Here is a 19,447-nt window from a genome sequence, read left to right on the forward strand (position 1 = left end):
ACACACACACACACACACACACACACACACACGCCGGGCGCTGGTGGCTCACGCCTGTAATCCTAGCTACTCAGGAGGCTGAGATCTGAGGATCGAGGTTCAAAGCCAGCCCGGGCAGGAGAGATCTTGAGACTCCTATCTCCAATAAACGACCAGAAAAACCGGAAGTGGTGCTGTAGCTCAAGTGGTAGAGCATTCGCCTTGAGCTGAAGAGCTGAGGGACAGCGCCTAGGCCCAGAGTTCAAGCCCCACGGCCGACCTTCAGGCCGTGAGGTAGAATAGAGACTTAATAAAAGGGAACACAAGAGATTTTTCTGGGATGATGGATTTATTGTACATCTTATTCAAGTATAAGTCACTTGTATATACATGACTCTCAAAATTAATCAAAACTAAATACTATATATGTGTCTTAGTATATGTAAATAATCCCTCTACTTTAAAAAAAAATTACCAATTTCAAGCCCCATAACTGACAGAAAAAAAAAAAGAAAATAAAAAAAATTACTAAAAAAATGGTTAAGGTTGGAATGTAGCTCAATGGAAGGAGAACTTTCTTAGTATGTGAAGTAGTAGTTTAGGCCCTAGGTTCAATATTCAGCAACACCAAGTAACTTAATATAGGAAGGAAGGAAGGCAGGAAAGAAGGAAGGAAGGGAAGGAGAACGTAAAGGAGAAACGGAAGGAAGGAAGGAAGGAAGGAAGGAAGGAAGGAAGGAAGGAAGGAAGGAAGGAAAAGTTGAAATTCTTTGGAATTAGCAACTCTAGCAGGATGTTTTTCATTTTGTTCTAGTACATGGTACATTTTAAATGTACAAATAGCTTCAGTACTTTTCTGTCCCATTTAATGTTTAAATATGGATAATTATTTCCAAGAAGAATATATCTATGAATATTTAATAAGTGCTGGGTACCGGTGGCTCATGCCTGTAAATCTAGCTATTCAGGAGGCTGAGAGCTGAGGATTGTAGTTTGAAGCCAGTCCAGGCAGGAAAGTCCATGAGACTCTTACATCCAATAAACTCAGAAAAAGACAGAAATGGCACTGTGGCTCGAGTGAGAGAGCACTACTTGAGCATAGAGAGGCTCACAGACACAGCCCGGGAGGCCCTGAGTTTAAGCCCCAGGACCAGGGAAAAAAAAAGTGACATTCACTTATGTATCCCAAAGAAAAAATTGTAGCCAGAATACATAATTCCTATCATCAGACTTCAGGCTAGTACAGCCATTTAACCTTTGAATTTTGAAGAGTGATAAAATTTTTGACAGCTTATACTTTGCAAATAGTGTCATCAGAGTCAAAGGAAATTTTGATATAATTATGTGTGTGTGTATGCTGGTAATAGGGCTTGAACTCAGGGCTTAGACTACTCAAAGCTAGTGCTCTACCACTTGAATCCCAACTTCAGGCTTTTTTGCTGGTTAACTGGAGTTAAAGAGTCTCATGGACTTTGCTGCCCATGCTGACTTTGAATCATGATCCTCAGATCTCAGCCACCTGAGTAGCCAGGGTTACAGGTGTGAGTCACTGGTGCTTGGCTGCTGTAAATATATGAATTTTGCCAACATCTATAAATTGAGACTCTGCATCTTTTTAAAGTGTAATTTAAATTCATTAGATCAAAACACAAATTCATGTTTAACTCAGAAGAACAGAAGAAAGGATAATAACATTTATAAAGGAATTTGGTTCATAGAAAATAAAAAAGCAAAAGAAGCAAATAATTTTTCTCACCCACTGAAAACATGCTGAATGAGTGGGTGTGCAGTCTTCATGTACACATCCCAATTGGTGCAAGCCTCACCAAAGACTTCATCAAAGTAAAAAACGTGCTGAAAAATAAATGGGATTTTCTTCACCACTATTCTAGTTAACACGTTAAAATCTTAAACACATTTCTAAACAATAGTAACTATGATAATTCAGACAAGTATTCAGTTAACTATTAAAAGATAGAGCTTTTGTTTACTTGAGATCTCTATAGCTATGCTATTAAAATGCATACAATTTTTGCTCTTTTCTTGTGTGAGAGCTGTTCCTAAAGCTTGAACTCTGGGTCTGGGTGCTGCTGCTGTCCCTGAGCTTTTTTGCTCATGGCTAGCACTTTACCACTTGAGCCACAGCAAGATATAACCTATATGGAAATCCTCCCTTAGAATTCCCCCAGATTTTCAAACATATTAGCCTTACCTCATCTACAAGTATAGGCCTTACAGAATTCAGTTCCTCTCCCAGACCTGGGGAGGAGGAATGGGCTCATGGTGTGTGTGTGTGTGTGTGTGTGTGTGTGTGCGTGTGTGTGAGCATGTGTGTGCATGTGTGTATTACTGGGGTTTGAACTCAGGGACTTGTGCTTGATGGGCAACACTTTACTACTAGAATCATGCCTCCAACTCTCTGACTTCATTCATTTGTTTTTCAGAGTCAGACCTAAACTTTTGCTTGGGCAGTCTGGGGTGGGACAGTGATTTGCCTTTACCTTCTAAGTACCTAGGATTACAGGCATGCATACCACATCCTGTATTCTGTTGAGATAAGACACAGTTAACTTTTTGCCTGAGATAGTCTCAGACCAAGTCTTCCTCCTCTTTTTCACAATTAGCTTGGATTACAAGTATGAGCCACCATGCCTAGCTAGGGTTGACTAACACTTGTACTCATCAATTTACTTCCCATAAGAAAGAGCAAAAATTTCCAGGTACTGGTGGCTCATGCCTGTAATCCTAGCTATTCAGGAGGCTAGATCTGAGGATCAAGGTTTGAAGCCAGCCAAGGCAGAGAAGTCTGTGAGACTCTTATCTCTAATTAACCACCAAAAAGCTAGTTCCATAAACATTTATTGCCCAGCTGGTAGAATGTATATTGCATTAGGCACTTGAAGGGGGCCCAATGACCAATGACCATTGACTACAAGAAAAAATTTAAAGAGAAGAAATGTATCCAATTCACAGGGAAAAACTAATACTTCTTATGATTGGGAAAGATAATAGGAAAAAGATTATACTTAGACTTACCATAGGGGAAGAAGAGGAATTTGAAAGGAGAAGAAGGGAGGGAGGTAAAGAGGAAGAAGGCACAGGTAAAGTATGAACAGAGTCAAAAGCAGGAGGAATTAATTGCTTAATGTTTGAGGAAAAGCAGGAATTAAATGTGGTTCAAATACTAGATTTGGTTAGTTGACAAATGAGACACAGCTTATAATAATGAGTTAGGACTATGTCACAGAGGTCTTGGGACATCAGCCTTAAGAGGGTTGACAGAATTCTCATAGTTAATTCATAAAGAGACAGTAAAGAATTTTGCAAAGGAAGAAGAATAATCTGAGCCACTTCACTAGAAGATTAATCTGACCTCACAATTGAATGGATGGGGAATAGGGACACTAGTAATTCAACGTGAGGTCAAAGAAGAGTCTCAATTAGGTGAGGACAATTGAAATACGGAGATGAAAAATTTGGCAACTGATTAGATGTGAGGAAAGAAAGGTTCCAAGATGCCTTCTAAATAAAAAAAAATCATGGTTATTTGAAAAGAGATAGATAGGAGGCCCATTACATTTGAGTGTAGGAAGCATTAATTCAACAGCTATAATTATTTACATAAGTTAGAGGCTTATCATATTGGCAACCCACCTATATCCTAATAATTTCAAGCCTGATAGGGCTGGAAGCATTACAGCATAATTGCAGTCCATACACAAGGAATAAGTGATAAGGTCCTATCTTCTGTCATATTTGGGACCCACTCTAGACCCACTCCAAATAGCTAGATAATAGAGACAGATCTACAAAACGAGACTTCAGCCAGTTTATTATGGATTTATCTACTCCAGGTTCAACTCTTGTTTTGTGTACCATAACACTACATTAGGATGGAAATTTGTTAGGTTATCTGAGAAGAAACTGGGACCATAAAGCCAAGATTATCAGGTAGAGACAGTCTCTGAAAGTTAGGAGGTAAGAGAATAATAAATCTGTGCAGAATGATAAAGAGATGTGAACTTTTAGTGCTATAAAAAATGTGATTATGTTACTCAAAATGTAATGACTCAAAATGTAGCTGAGCTACAAATACATGAAGATTCATTATGCTTTGGTTTGGCTTTATAAGGGCAATAATAAGAATTTAAATGTATTAGAAAATCTGGTTTTAGTGATTATTATTTATATGTAATTCATGTGGTCTCTAAGCAATGCAATTAATTTGTCTCAATATGTCAATTATTTTTATAATAAATGAGATCATATTAAATACATTTTTATTATTAAATATGAAATCAAAAGGAGGCAAAGAGAAGAAGGGAGGGAAGGAGCAAAGCGGGAAGAAGAGAGGGAGGGAGAGATAGGTAGATATGGAGGTAGAACTCAAGTGTGCACTAACTGGTCTACCATGCCACCACAAAAAATAAAAAGTTATAGATACATTTGCCACTTCTCTAGAAAATTTAAAAAACAGAAATGAATGTAGGAATGTACATTTTTATTTCATTTCACTCAGAATAAGACAATTTTTTCTTATAAGCGTTCATGAATAACTTTAGCTCTTTATTAAGCACCCCACAAAGCACTTATTAACAGAATTAATATCTTTCTTTTCAATAGGATTTAAATGCTGGCTTTTTTTTTAGATACATTATATACACTTGAACATTTTTTTTTTTTGATCCAGTCATGGGGCCTGAACTCTGGGCCTGGGCATTGTCCCTCAGCTCTTCAGCTCAAGGCTAGCACTCTACCACTTGAACCACAGCGCCACTTCCGGCTTTTTTCTTTTTTGCTTATGTGGTGCTGAGGAATCGAACCCAGGGCCTCATGCATGCAAGGTAAGCACTCTACCACTGAGCCACCTTCCCAGCCCCCACTTGAACATATTTTATCACGAGGTTGGAGTAACACCTAGTTTAGCCTTGATATGATCAGAGTTTCATAGTTTCTTATTTTCTTTTTCAAGTACAACTTTTACTGTAAAGATTCATCTTTACAGTATATATAATAAAATTTCCTTGCTGACTGAATTTTATTTTAAAATAAGTTTTTATCAGATTACAAAAGTACTGACGTATGTTTATTTATTACCTGTGATAAGATATACTTAGAATGGATAGCACTGATTGCCTTCAAGGATGAGATGGGGTTAAAGGAGCACTTTTGCTTCAGATCCTTTGGTACTATTTAATTCTAAAACAGGTGAACATACTTTGTTCAGAAGTTTTTACTTTTTATATAAAACGATCGCAAATTGCTGAAAATATTAAAAATATGAAAAGAAATAAACACAAAGTCAAATTGTCTGTTAATTTTGCTACCCAGTGATAACCCTATTAACTTCTCAGAATACAGCAGTATAATCTTTTTTTATTTTTTAATAAGTTGGAAAGTAATCTGGATTTGATGGTTCATATCTATATCCCCAGCTGCTCAGGAGGCAGAGTTCAGAAGGATTGAGTATGGATGCCAGCCCTAGCAAAACAGTTGGTGAGGCCTCCATCTTTACCAATAGCTGGGCATGGTAGTTTGTACCTCTTATCATTGCTACAATGAGAAACTAAAATAGGGCCTAGGATTGTTTCCAGGCAGGTAGCAAGACTAATTCAAAAGTAATAAAATACAGTGGTAGGGTTGCGCTTGCCTAACGAAAGTTCAGGCCTTGAATTCAACCTTTAGTACTACTAAAGCAAGCAAGCAATAACAAATAATATACTTCTCAGGTGATGAACATGAATTCATTTTTATCCATTGAACTTAAAACCCACAGGCCTTTTGTTAAGGCAGAAGAAAGAAGGAGAGAAGGAGGGAAGGGAGGGAGGGACGGAGGGAGGGAGGGAAGAAGGGAGGAAGGGAGAAAGAGAGGAAAGGAGGAAGGGAGGAAGGGAAAAGGGAGGGAAAAAGGAAAGGAAGAAGGGAGGGAAGGAGAAAAATGATGAGAGAAACTGAATAGACTAGGTGCTGCTAAGTGATAAAGTGCTTTCTTAGCTTGTGAGTCTCTGGATTCTATTCTTAGTATTGTGGGGAAGAGATTGATCAAAAATAAAGTTTTGGTTCTTTGTTTTTCACTTATTAATATAATAAATGTTAACAATTATAATATTTGCAAAGTAACAAGATTTGAAAAGGCTCCTACCATTTCAAAAAAACCTATTGTTTTAGAGCTGGGATGTAGCTCAATGGCAAAGCACTTGCCTAGAAAGTGCAATGTGCTGGATTCGATCTCTAGTACCAAAAAAGAAAAGACCAAAAAAAGAAAAAAAGAAAGAAAAGAAAAAGCATTGTTTTAATCCTTGATTAAGTTTAAAATAAAACCCAAAGAATCTAGAATCAATATTTGACAGCAAGTTTACTCTGAACCACTCTTTTCTTCTTTCTTTCTAGGGAAGGAAAAAAAAAAAAGAAAAAAAAATCCTAACATTTTCATATTATAGCATTGACAGGTAAGGACTTTGACCTATGAGAGCAAAGGTCCAAAGTTCAAACAGCAGAGAAAATGCCATGGAAACTATGGGTATTCAATAAGTATTGATCTATGAAATGACAAAGAAGTAAGGTTATTGTGTTTGAGGATAATGGAAAAATACAAAAGATAAGATGATGCCTCCTTGAGGGAATTACTGTGACTGAAGCATCATTAAGAAAGTCTTGGGTAGATGATGATTGGATAGAGCTATTACTATAGCAGTAAGTAGCCATGGAACTAGATAGCAGTACAACTAATTGGTCATTTAGACCATCTTCAAAATAAATACCTCCCACTGAAACCTAATAGACTGTGCATTGATCAACAATCAATGAGGCTGTTAAAGTGATTGGGTTGGTTGTACAGTGGTCTAGTAATTTATTGCCTTACAAAGATGTGGTGGATTACTTTGAATGTCTCTGTGAAATCCAATTTTGGTAAACCAAAGGGAAAAAAGGAACAATACAAGTTCGACAGAGGGGGAAAAGTTTTAACACTCTTGACTGCAGCATTAGGAATTTATTCCAATAAAGAGCTCAGTTGACTAAAGTGAATTGCCAGCTTGCTAGCTACTCAACACTTTTTTTTTAACCTATCACTGGGTTTTGAGGCAAAAGCATGAAAGAATGGGGGAGAGAAGGAATGAGGGGGAAAAGGACTGAGGGAAAGATAAAGATGGTGAGGAGAACATATGAATGAATGAAAGAATGGTAATAAATAAACATTTCAAGGAGGCAGATTCAGAGTAACAGAAACTAAATTCCAAAAACTTAACATCTGGTGGATTATTTATCCTCTGTTTAAAGTGATTCACAACTGTTGTACAACTTAAGAAGTCTCTAGCATGATCTCTCCCACTGTGGAGTTTGCTGCTTCCCATGAGATTAAGGAGTTGTTGCAAGAGCACCTACTAGCTTGGAATAAATTATTTTCAATACCAGACTGATTCTCATAATCATTTTAGCAGGAGTAAACATTTTTAGCCTGAGCCAGTTTTTTTTTAAACCCTTATATGTTAGATGTCAAAATATATCTCTATATTTACTCTATATGTACAAAATGGCCTAATCAGAGCCCAATTTCCACCAATTACATTTAAGGTCAATACAGTTCAGAATCAACATAAACAATTGGAAGGCAATCTGGTGTTTTGTTGCTCAAAAAGATATTGCTCAACATTAAACACAAACCATACTCAAGAGCTAAGCATAGTAGTCACCCTTCTAATCCCAGCACTCAAGAGGCTAAGGCAGAAAAATGAGTTTAAAGCCAGCTTGAGCTACGCAGCTACTCTCTGAAAGGTCTGAAAAGGACTCATGGTCAGCAGAGTGAGTTCACAATTTGAAATGTAGGCAAAAATGAAGAACAACTATGTATCATCACTCTGGGGCACAGGTTTGGCAACTGATTCTGTCTACAACTACTTATTTGAATTTTTTTATCCTCCCACCCTCCCCTTCTGCTGAATATGTGTAATTATATTCATATAAAAAATGCTAAATAGGGGCTGGGAAGGTGGCTCAATGGTAAAGCGCTTGTCTTGCATGTATGAGGCCCTGGGTTCGATTCCTCAGCACCCCATAAAAGCAAAGAGAAAAAAAAAGCCAGAAGTGGCGCTGTGGCTCAAGTGGTAGAGCACTAGCCTTGAGCTGAAGAGCTGAGGGACAGCCCCCAAGCCTAGAGTTCAGGCCCCATGACCGGACCCCCCCCAAAAAAAAAATAAATTAAAAAAATAAAGCATGCTAAGTGAATGTATTATATGTGTTATGGAGAAGATTTTGTATATTCCACTGCACTGCATTTTTTTACAAACAAAGGCTCAAGGTATTAATAATTTAATACAATGCCATATTAGGAATTAATATAAACACTCAAAACATAAAGTGGATTTTAGAATATGTATACTACCACTCAAATAAAAAGCAAAAAAATGGACATACTTGAGAATATTAATTCCAAACCAAAAAAGAAAACATTGTACCTGAAGAATATATTGTGTGAGGTCAACTGCTTCTTTCTTCTCATGCACAAGTAGTGTTTCTTTGTCTTCTACAGTAATAATATTAATTTCTCCACGACGAACCTCCCTTATACCCAGAGGGCGTTTTCGAACACAAACTCTGATTTTCTCCATCTCGGTCCAAGAATTCTCTGAGGTGTTCTGTCTGATACATGTTTGTAAGAAGATTTTAATTTTTAATAAGAGAATAAGGTTTTTTAAGCAGTCAAGTATCAGAACATTGTATTCTATGCAAAGTATAATTTTTTAAATTGCATATTAAAATGTCAGCAATGAGAAAATTATTTTATTAGTAATCCAAATCCACACATAAGCCCAGCCCTTGCCCTGAAAAATAAAACAAACAGAAACAAACACAACCTTTTGATCTAAGAGTGGTTTCTAGTGATGTATGCTCTTACTATCCCCAAAATTCAGTCTGGTTCTCAAAGTCTAATGCAATATGCTCTAAGGCCTTTACAAAACCCAAACCTGCATCTCTTTCAATCTAATTTTTCTTGAATGATTCTCATTTTTTGACCACGAATTGAAATTCTTTTTATCCTACTGTAGCTTACTAATAAGCACCTTGAATCAGGCAGTAGGTTTCAATGTGCTTTTCCTCTAGTTCTTGACATATTCTACCCTTCCCTGTGTCCTGTTCCATTACTTCTCTTTGCACCACTCTGGTATGTATTTATTCATTTGTTAGAATACAATCATATATTTCTTTTTCCCATCTTTTATGGCAGTGCTGGAGTTTGAACTCAGAGCCTTGTGCTTGCTAGGGCAGGCACTCAACTTGAGCCATGCCTCAGATAGGGTCTCCATTTTGCCCAAAGCCAGCCTTGGGCCATGATTCTTCTACCTGTTTCTCCCAAACAGCTAGGATCAGAGGCATATACCACCATGACTGGCTTGGGTTTTTAAATTTTTCTTTCTTATTTTCAAAGCAGGTTGATCCTTGAAGCAGGATCTCTGTCATCTAATTAGCTGGGATTGCAGGCATAAGCCACTGTTCTAAGACAATTTTATACCTGTAGTTAGGTGCAGTGGCTCAAGCCTGTAATACTAGCTACTTGAGAGGTGGAGATCAGGGGTTGAAGTCTGAGGCCAGCCAAAGCAAAAAGAAGTTTGAGAGAGTTTACCTCAACCACGGAGTACACACTTGTCATCTACTCTAACAGGAGAAGCACAAATAGGAATGATGCAGCCCAGTCCTGCCCAACATAAAGTGAGACTCTACCTTGAAAACAAGCAATGCAAAAGGGGCTAGAAATGTGACTATTATGGTAGAGCATGAGCCTAGTAAACATGAGACCCTGAGTTCAATATCCAGTTGTGTAAAAAAAAAATTAAAGATAATTTTATGATTGATCTTGTCCCCAACTTAACTTTTTCTCCTTTTTAAATCAATGTGGGGTTAGGAAGGTGGCTCAGTGGTAGAGTGCTTGCCTTGCATGCATGAGGCCCTGGGTTCAATAAGCAGAAAAAGCCAGAAGTGGTGTAGTGGCTCAAGTGGTAGGGCGCTAGCCTTGAGCTGAAGAGCTGAGGGACAGCACCCAGGCCCAGCGTTCAGGCCCATGACCAACAAAAAAAAAAATTAAGGAACCCAAAAATGACAACTTGGGGGCTTGGGGAGGGGGTAGGTTGTCGGATAGAATTCATATGAGTAAATAACTTTGGAGGAAATACAATATAGTAATATAGTTAAGCTATTCACTAGGAGCCACCGGTGCCCAGCTTAACTACCTTCTTTGTTTTTAAATAAGTTGTAAGTCTTCTGGTGAGTTTCAATGTATCTAATAGCTCTAGGAAAATCCTATGCTTAGCTGGGCGCTTGTAGCTCACGCCTGTAATCCTAGCTACTCAGGAGGCTGAGATCTGAGGATCAATATTCAAAGCTAGCCTGGACAGGAAAGTCTGTGAGACTCATATCTCCAATTAACGACTAGAAAACTGAAAGCCTTGAGCAAAAGAGCGCAGGTACAGTAGCAGGCCTTGTGTTCAAGTCCCACAACAGACAAAGAAAGAAAAAAGAAGATCCCTTATTTATTTTTTTGGTCTAATGTAGAAGATCATGTATGACTTTCATGAATATTCTAGCAATAGCATGTAATGCTGTAATAAATAACAAAAAATAAGATATAAGTAGGCTATAGGAAAAATAGCAGATTCTGCCTAGTAGCGGCTGCTTGATGTACATGAACAATATAATCTTTTTCCCATTCGGAAAGTTCTAATTCTTCATTAATTTATCCTCATCCAGGTATTTCTGTTATTGATCCAAACAGCTGTTAAAGCGGTTACTATCACTTTTAGATTATAATCATTTACTGTAAATAAGTAGCTGCTTTTCTCAGATAGTGAAAAATATGCCTGCCCCTGCCCAAAGCTACTTTTCCCTCAAACAAACAGTGAAGAAAGTATAAAAAATTACCTGATACAAGAATGAGGAATTCCATAGTTATACCCTGAAACATGAGAGACTCTTTGAATAATGGGAAAATCACAGTTTCCTAGTATTGGAGAGAAGTGATGTGATGAAAAGACAGAAGTGTTAGTTTCTATCTGCACATAAGAATCAGCAGCCATGGCATTGAGAGCTCTTGTTTCTGAATGGGAATGGGAATCATGTGGCAACATGTGTTCTGGCACTTTCAGGTAAGCGGACTTCTGCTCATTTGCAGAGAAATCTGATAAATTGTTCACTGCACTGCTAGCAGTTCTGTCTTTGTCGTCATCAGGAGAATCAAAATGCAACTGTCTTCTAGGGCCAGGTCTCAATTCCTGAGGCTTGATACACAGGTTGCTTGTCTGAAGAGGAGGCTCTGGACTACTGTCAGCTTTATCTTCCTCCTGCATAATCTTAATGATTTTGATAAGTTGGAAGAGACGTTTGCGGTCATTCATGTTATGGACTCCCAATTTGGAGTAGTCTTTCATTGTAACTTTGGCTAATTCATCTATTTTCTGAAGACCAAGGGCAGTAAAATGAGGATAATACTGTCCAAGTTCAGCTTCACAAAGACATTCATACAACCAGGATGCCATTTTTGTGAATAAGTTTTTATAAAATGCTGAAGAGAGAAAAAAAAAGAATTCCCTTAAAATAGAGCATGTACAATATATAATTATTCCTTTAAAGAACTAAAACATGAAAGAACATGAGGAAAAATACAGAAAAGTTTTCAATATATTTTTTCTTCTTAAATACTTTATTAAACATCATAGCAGATAAGCAAAAATGTTTTATATAGCATATGAAGAACTTGTAATAGCATGTTATTTGTTCATCTACTTCTTAGTAAGAAGTGATTTCTTAATTATATAGACAGGTATATGGACATACACATAACATAAAACACTTACTTATTTCTTGGGAGTTCCTTCTAACCTTGCAATGTCTACTTAACAAATGCTATATACTATTGAAGCTTTGTTCTCAACCACTGATTGTAGAAGGACTAATTTTAGATGTTCAACTTAATGTCAAGGCATGTCGCACAACTGTTTCCCATGATTAATGAACAAAGGTTAAGAACTGTTTCAGAATAGAAAGCAGAATAAAATAGCAGACCAGAAAGGATTAGAAACTAATACCACTTGGAGGAAATCACATTGGGAGCTGCTAAACACTGGCAAAAGTTAATTAAGCAGAATTAAAAACATCAATTCAGAATGGACTAAGTCAGTATTCCATTTCATTCTAAAAGGTAGTCATCCATATCTACTATACCGAATCTGAATCAATTAATTTACCTCAGAAATTAATACTATAGTCAAAGTTTTAAATGGTTGTACATTAAAGTGCTTAACAACTTAATTGAAGATATTTAACTAAATAACAACAGATGAAGTGGTAATATCATAAAATATTGGTCTATTACTAAAGTCAGAACCCTGGGGTAATTCTCTACTATCACTGTTAGTCAAATTCAAGTTCATAAGAATGTTTTTAAAAAACTTTTTAAAACGTGGGTTTTTTTTTTTTTTTTTTTTTTCACATTGGGAGCTGCTAAACACTGGCAAAAGTTAATTAAGCAGAATTAAAAACATCAATTCAGAATGGACTAAGTCAGTATTCCATTTCATTCTAAAAGGTAGTCATCCATATCTACTATACCGAATCTGAATCAATTAATTTACCTCAGAAATTAATACTATAGTCAAAGTTTTAAATGGTTGTACATTAAAGTGCTTAACAACTTAATTGAAGATATTTAACTAAATAACAACAGATGAAGTGGTAATATCATAAAATATTGGTCTATTACTAAAGTCAGAACCCTGGGGTAATTCTCTACTATCACTGTTAGTCAAATTCAAGTTCATAAGAATGTTTTTAAAAAACTTTTTAAAACGTGGGTTTTTTTTTTTTTTTTTTTTTGGTGGCGGGGGTATCAGTCGTGGGGCTTGAACTCTGGGTCTGGGTGCTGTTCCTCAGCTCTTCAGCTCAAGGTGAGGCTCTACCACTTGAGCCACAGTGCCACTTCTGGTTTTCTGGTGGTTTATCAAAAATAAAAGTTTCACAGATGGGCTGGCTTTGAACTGTGATCCTCAGACCTCATCCTTCTGAATAGCTAGGATTACAAACATGAGCCACCGGTGCCTGGCTTAAAAATAGTTTTATTGTTCAAAGTTTTCAAAATTTAATTACCTATTGAAAAATTTTTTTTTCATTTTTTAAGAGAAACAGAGTTGAAGGCAGGAAAATAAAGATAATCAAGGAGCTATGAGTAAGTAACTTTGGAGGAAATACAATATACTTAAGCTATTCACTAGATTTGAACACAAGGCTTGTGTTTCGCTAGGAAGGTAATCTAATATTTGAGCCACACCCCCAGACCTTTTTGCTTTGATTTTCTGAGTAGGGTTTGGTGTTTATGCCAGGACTAGCCCAAGCCATGATTCTCGTACTTTTGCCTCTTACAAAGCTGTGATGACAGGCTCATACCAGTATGTCTGAATTCTACTGCTTGAAATTGGCTATCAGTTTTGTCTGGGCTGGCCTTCAATTGAGAGCCTCCTAGTCTCTGAGTATCCAGTTGCTAAGATTAAAGGCATGAACTGCAACACCACACCCAGCCTCCAAAGTGCTTGCCTTGCATGCCTGAGGCCCTGGGTTCGATTCCTCAGCACCACATAAGCAAAAAGAAAAAAGCCGGAAGTGGTGATGTGGCTCAAGAGCACTAGCCTTGAGAGGAAGGACAGTGCCAGGTCTAGAGTTCAGGCCCCATGACCGGACCCCCCCCCCCAAAAAAAAAAGCAACAAAGCAAATCAAAATAAATTGAACTCAGCACCAGTGGCTTACATCTGTAATCCTAGATATTCAGGAGATTGAGACCTGACAATCATGGTTTGAAGCAATCCCAAACAGGAAAGTCCATGAGATTCTTAGCTTCAATTAACCACCAAAAAGCTGGAAAGGGAGCTGTGGCTCAAGTAATACAGAGCAAGCCTTGAGCAAAAAAAAAAAAAACAAAAAACCAAAAACCAAAAAAACCTCAGGGACAGTTCCTAGGCCCTGAGTTTAAGCCCCAGGCAGGCACATACATAAAGTTGGACACAGTGATACCTGCTTTAGTTCTAGCTACTCAGGAGGCTAAGGCAAAGAATTGCCTCAGCTAAGCTGACCCAAGATGGCCAGGCAGCTTAGTCAACATGCCCTTTCAAAATTAACCAGGGCCAAGAGGTCAATAGAAGTAAGCCTGCCCATCTAATGTCCATACCTTTCTACCTATTAACTGGACAGGAATTTGCATTCTTGCCTTTGTTACCTGACTTCCCCTCTGCCTAGTTGCCAGATGTCAGAAGTAGCTAGAGACATTTCTATCAACCTTTTCAGCCTCAAGTCCTTCCTCTTGCCATTTATTTGCTCTCTAGTATTTTTTTTCAGTCTGTCAATGCCTCATGAGACTTCTCCAGACATCATCCAAGAGACTTGCCTCCTCCAGACTTCATCTAAGGACTCAACGCCGAAGTGATAGCTGCTGCCTGCTGCCTTCTCCCAGAGGGGACCGCATCTCAGGCTTTTACACCTACTCTCGACGCCCCTTGCAAGCAGGAAGTAGCCAGAGAGAATCTTCGCCCCCCCTTTTTTTTGGGGTCCGGTCATGGGGCCTGAACTCTGTTCCTCAGCTCTTCAGCTCAAGGCTAGCACTCTACCGCTTGAGCCACAGCACCACTGGCTTTTTTCTTTTTGCTTATGTGGTGCTAAGAAATCGAACCCAGGGCTTCAGGCATGCAAGGCAAGCGTTCTACCACTGAGCCACCTTCCCAGCCCCTCTTCGCCCTTTTTCATAATTATCAAAAGGCTGGAATGTAAGGTCTGAACAGGGACACCTCCATTCACTTAGCTAAATTTCTACCCAGTATCTCTTACCTAGGTAACTGACAGACCTGGAAGCAGTCACCTTCCCCTCCTGCTAGGTTACAACCTGGGCCATTTCTGGTCACATGCCTTTCATCTGACCTTAGGAGGGTCCCAGATCCTGAGGTCACATCCAGATCCAATGTGACCACACCTTTCCCCGACCTGGCCATACTCTTCCTGTCCCTGGCCTAGGTAAGTCCTGGCCCAGAGGTAGGCGCCCCCACCCTTTCCTTTTCAGCCGTGCTTCTCCACCATGCGTGGCTGGGGCGGGAGGAGGTGGGGGTGGGGAGTGGCTGCAGTCTGGTAAATAAACTTCTTTTCCTACCTGAAAAAACAAACAAACAAAAAGCACTCCAGTAGTAGATCACTTTTCCAGTACAATAAAAAAGAATAAACTCCTAACTACAAGATCTATAAATTTTTTTAACAATCACAAAACTTAGAGTAAAGAGCCCAAGTTCTAAGGCATTAAAATTTTTTAGTTTAATTCATACAACATCCCAAATACTTAAATTATCATAAAGAAAATAGGCTTCTAATATATCATTACTTTTAACAACTTCATTGAGATATAATTCATGTTATAAAACACCCATCTAAAGCATACAATTCTGTAATTTTTAGTACATTCACAGAGATGAGAAACCATCAATTACCACAATCTAATCTTAGAACATTTTCATCACTCAGAAAAAAATCTACCATTAAATTTGAGATGCATCTTAAAGTGCAGATCCCTTCCCCTAAAACATAAAACTCTATAGTTATCAAAAACAAAATTAAGTCCAGTGCCCGTAGCTTACATCTATAATCCTCACTATACAGGAGGCTTGAGATCTGAGGATTGTAGTTCAAAGCCCAGGAACTGAGTTTCAAAGCCAGCCTGGAACTGAGTTCCAGGTACCTAAAAAAATAATAGGCTGGGAATATGGCTTGGCATGCATAAAGCCCTTGGGTTAGATTCTTCCATACCACATAAACAGAAAAAGCCCAAAGTGGTACTTTGGCTCATGTGGTAGAGTCATAACCAGCCTTGAACAAAGGAAGCTCAAGGACAGTGCCCAGGCCCTGAGTTCAAGCCCCAGAACCGACAAAATAATAATAATAATTTTAAAAATGCATAATACATTTTTAGATTCTTCAAGCAAAAAATAAAAATATTAGAGTATTAGATAAACTAGAAGGGAACAGTGACTACAATTTAAAGTTTTTTAATTTAAAATTAAAATGTAAAGTTTAAACCTGTTTCTGCTTCCCAAATGCCTGGCATAATGGCATAAATGACTTTTAAGGGACTACCCCCAAAGCCACTGGGTGCACTAAACCACCAGAAACAGACACAATAAGCCGTGTAGGGTGGAATACTCCAGTAATCCCAGTACTCTGAGAGACTGAAACAGGAGCATGATGAGATTGAAACCAGCCTTTGTTACAAAGTGAAACCGTGATAAATAACCCTCCCCAAACCAAACAACAATAACCCAGATACAATATAAATCTAATATTCTCGATCAATTTTCATAAAAATGTTTCTGTACCCCACATTAGGCATTTGATTCCTAAAGAGCTCGAGAAATTCAGTAATATCAGAGGCAGATTAAAAGTTGAAAATTCAATACACTTTCTCTATACATGATATTATTTAAAACTTCAGGGGTTATTCTATCTATAGACTACTGATCTCAACTGAAGACAGATGACCACAGACAACTGTTTAAAACAACAGCTGAAAGGAATTAGAATATATGGTTCTTAATGGAATTCTTAAGGTGCAGATTGGGGGATATCAGTCTGTGTTATTCACATATTTTTTAAAAATAGTTTGAAAAGATTGCTTCTCTTTGAAACTGAAAATAATAGTTTCAAATTCATTCGTGGGTAAGTAGCTAATACTTAACTAATGCAATTACTGCAATTCCTTTCAAGAGGCTCATAATAGGTTTATTATGAAAAGCCTGGGCACAATCACCTAAAAATACACACACAAAATTGTTGAACCCAGTTATCTTAAAACAGTGCAAATATTACTACTCTCTAAATGTTCAAGTTTAATTTTGAAAGAATTCCTAGAAACAGGTGGCAACCAATGTTAGGTTTAACTTCAGTAGTTTATTTTTAAAATCTTGGTCTAATCCAAACCTCAGGAAGTTGTCACTTGCAGATGTTTGCCACTATGCAGTCATAAAATACTTTCAACTAATTATATCTTGTGTCTATCTGGAAAAAATAATTATTATAAAATTTTAATAAATTCTTTATAAATTCTTTGAGTCAGGGTTGTACCCCCTTGGAAACAAGTTGCCACCAAGAATTATTTCTAAAAGGGAAAACATTGAGAAAACAGTAAATAATTTAAAAAATGTAATTCTAACCACTGTTATCTAATAATTTTTTTGCTAGTATTGAGGTTGGAACTCAAGAGACTTGAGCTCCTTGGCTTGCTTGCTCAGCTGATACTTTACCACCTGAGCTATGTTTCCAGCCCTGCTTTTTGCTGGTTATTCTGGAGATGGAGTCTTGAAAACTCTTCTGTCTGGGCTAGCTTCAAACCATAGTCCTCTGGATCTCAGCCTCCTGAGTAGCTAGGAGTGTAAGTGTGAGTCACTGGTGCTTGGCCTAAATTATTAATATATAAGTAACAGTACTCCCAATTAATCTTACCATTTAATTATTTTATGATAGATAATAAGTATAATCTTCTTTTAACAAATGAACTGAGGCATAAACTTATTCAAAACTACCTGATTTAGAAAGTGAATCAATATCCTTATATTGACTACCTCAGTCTATGTCACTAATTTTAGCTAACAAATTGCAACATAAATAGGTGAATAACTTCAAAGACTCACAGTAAAATACACAATCTCACAGGCATGTGAGATAACAAGGGTTATAATTAAAATGTCATCATGAAGTTGGGAACTGGTGGCTCCTGTCTGTAATTCTAGCTACTCAGGAGGCTGATTTGTAAGCTTGAGGTTCAAAGCTAGTGTGGTCAGAAAAGTCAATGAAACACTTATATCCACTTAGCCACCAAAAAGCCAGAAATAGAGTTGTGATACAAGTGATCAAGTGATACAGCACTAGCCTTGAGCCCAAAAGCTGAGGGACAGGACCCAGGCCCTGAGGTCAAGCTCCAGGATTCACACACGCACACAAAGTCACCATGATTTAACATCTGAACTATCTGTCAATAACAGAACTTATTATCTCCTGAAAGAAGTCTGCTCTTCTATTTTCTAAACCTAAATCTAATAAACGTCAAGGAATTTAATCTCTTAAAAATTTGTCAAATTTCCCTTTTATCATTATTCCTAGCAACATTGCCTAAATTGATTCAACACCAACGGCTCTTTTGTTTTTTTTTTTTGGGGGGGGGGGAGAGTCCGGTCATGCGGCTTGAACTCTGGGTCTGGGTGCTGTTCCTCAGCTCTTCAGCTCAAGGTGAGGCTCTACCACTTGAGCCACAGTGCCACTTCTGGTTTTCTGGTGGTTTATCAGAGATAAGAGTTTCACAGATGGGCTGGCTTTGAACTGTGATCCTCAGACCTCATCCTTCTGAATAGCTAGGATTACAAACATGAGCCACCGGTGCCTGGCTTAAAAATAGTTTTATTGTTCAAAGTTTTCAAAATTTAATTACCTATTGAAAAATTTTTTTTTCATTTTTTAAGAGAAACAGAGTTGAAGGCAGGAAAATAAAGATAATCAAGGAGCTATGAGTAAGTAACTTTGGAGGAAATACAATATACTTAAGCTATTCACTAGATTTGAACACAAGGCCTTGTGTTTCGCTAGGAAGGTAATCTAATATTTGAGCCACACCCCCAGACCTTTTTGCTTTGATTTTCTGAGTAGGGTTTGGTGTTTATGCCAGGACTAGCCCAAGCCATGATTCTCGTACTTTTGCCTCTTACAAAGCTGTGATGACAGGCTCATACCAGTATGTCTGAATTCTACTGCTTGAAATTGGCTATCAGTTTTGTCTGGGCTGGCCTTCAATTGAGAGCCTCCTAGTCTCTGAGTATCCAGTTGCTAAGATTAAAGGCATGAACTGCAACACCACACCCAGCCTCCAATGCCTTTTAAATGCTGACCTCTTAAAAACAAATAATAGTCACCAGACACTGGAAGCTTATATCTATAATCCTAGCTACTAAGGGGCTGAGATCTGAGGATTACAGTTTGAAGACTGTCTGGGCAGAAAATTCCGAAAGATTCTTATCTCCAATTAAACACCAAAAAGCAGAAGTGGATCTGTAACTCAAGTGGTAGACTGCCAGCCTCAAGCAAAAAAGCTAAGGGATTTCAAGCCTCAGTACAGATGCACATATAAACACATACATATAAGTAATAATAGTAATAAATAAAAATAAAAAATAGTAGTACTTTTGTTTCAAATGTACCCTGTTCCTTCTACCTATTAAAATGAGGTATGCCGGGCTGGGAAGGTGGCTCAGTGGTAGAGTGCTTGCCTTGCATGCCTGAGGCCCTGGGTTCGATTCCCAGCACCACATAAGCAAAAGAAAAAAGCCGGAAGTGGCGCTGTGGCTCAAGTGGTAGAGCACTAGCCTTGAGCTGAAGAGCTGAGGGACAGCGCCCAGGCCCAGAGTTCAGGCC

At 37.9% G+C, this 19,447-nt stretch overlaps 1 protein-coding gene across 1 annotated transcript in view; it reads right to left on the reverse strand.

Moving 5' to 3' along the window:
* Kif24 (kinesin family member 24) overlaps positions 1-19,447 on the reverse strand; it is a 56,711-nt gene that overhangs the window by 22,480 nt on the left and 14,784 nt on the right. Inside the window, exons 2-4 of the mRNA XM_013026616.1 lie at positions 10,891-11,530; positions 8,433-8,616; positions 1,736-1,833 (exon numbers count right to left, since the gene is read on the reverse strand). Coding sequence (XP_012882070.1) covers positions 1,736-1,833; positions 8,433-8,616; positions 10,891-11,504 — 896 coding nt within the window. The 5' untranslated portion in view covers positions 11,505-11,530. The remainder of the gene's footprint in view (positions 1-1,735; positions 1,834-8,432; positions 8,617-10,890; positions 11,531-19,447) is intronic.

The sequence above is a fragment of the Dipodomys ordii genome, unplaced genomic scaffold (assembly GCF_000151885.1).
Source record: "Dipodomys ordii isolate 6190 unplaced genomic scaffold, Dord_2.0 Scaffold95, whole genome shotgun sequence".
NCBI classification, from domain to species: domain Eukaryota; kingdom Metazoa; phylum Chordata; class Mammalia; order Rodentia; family Heteromyidae; genus Dipodomys; species Dipodomys ordii.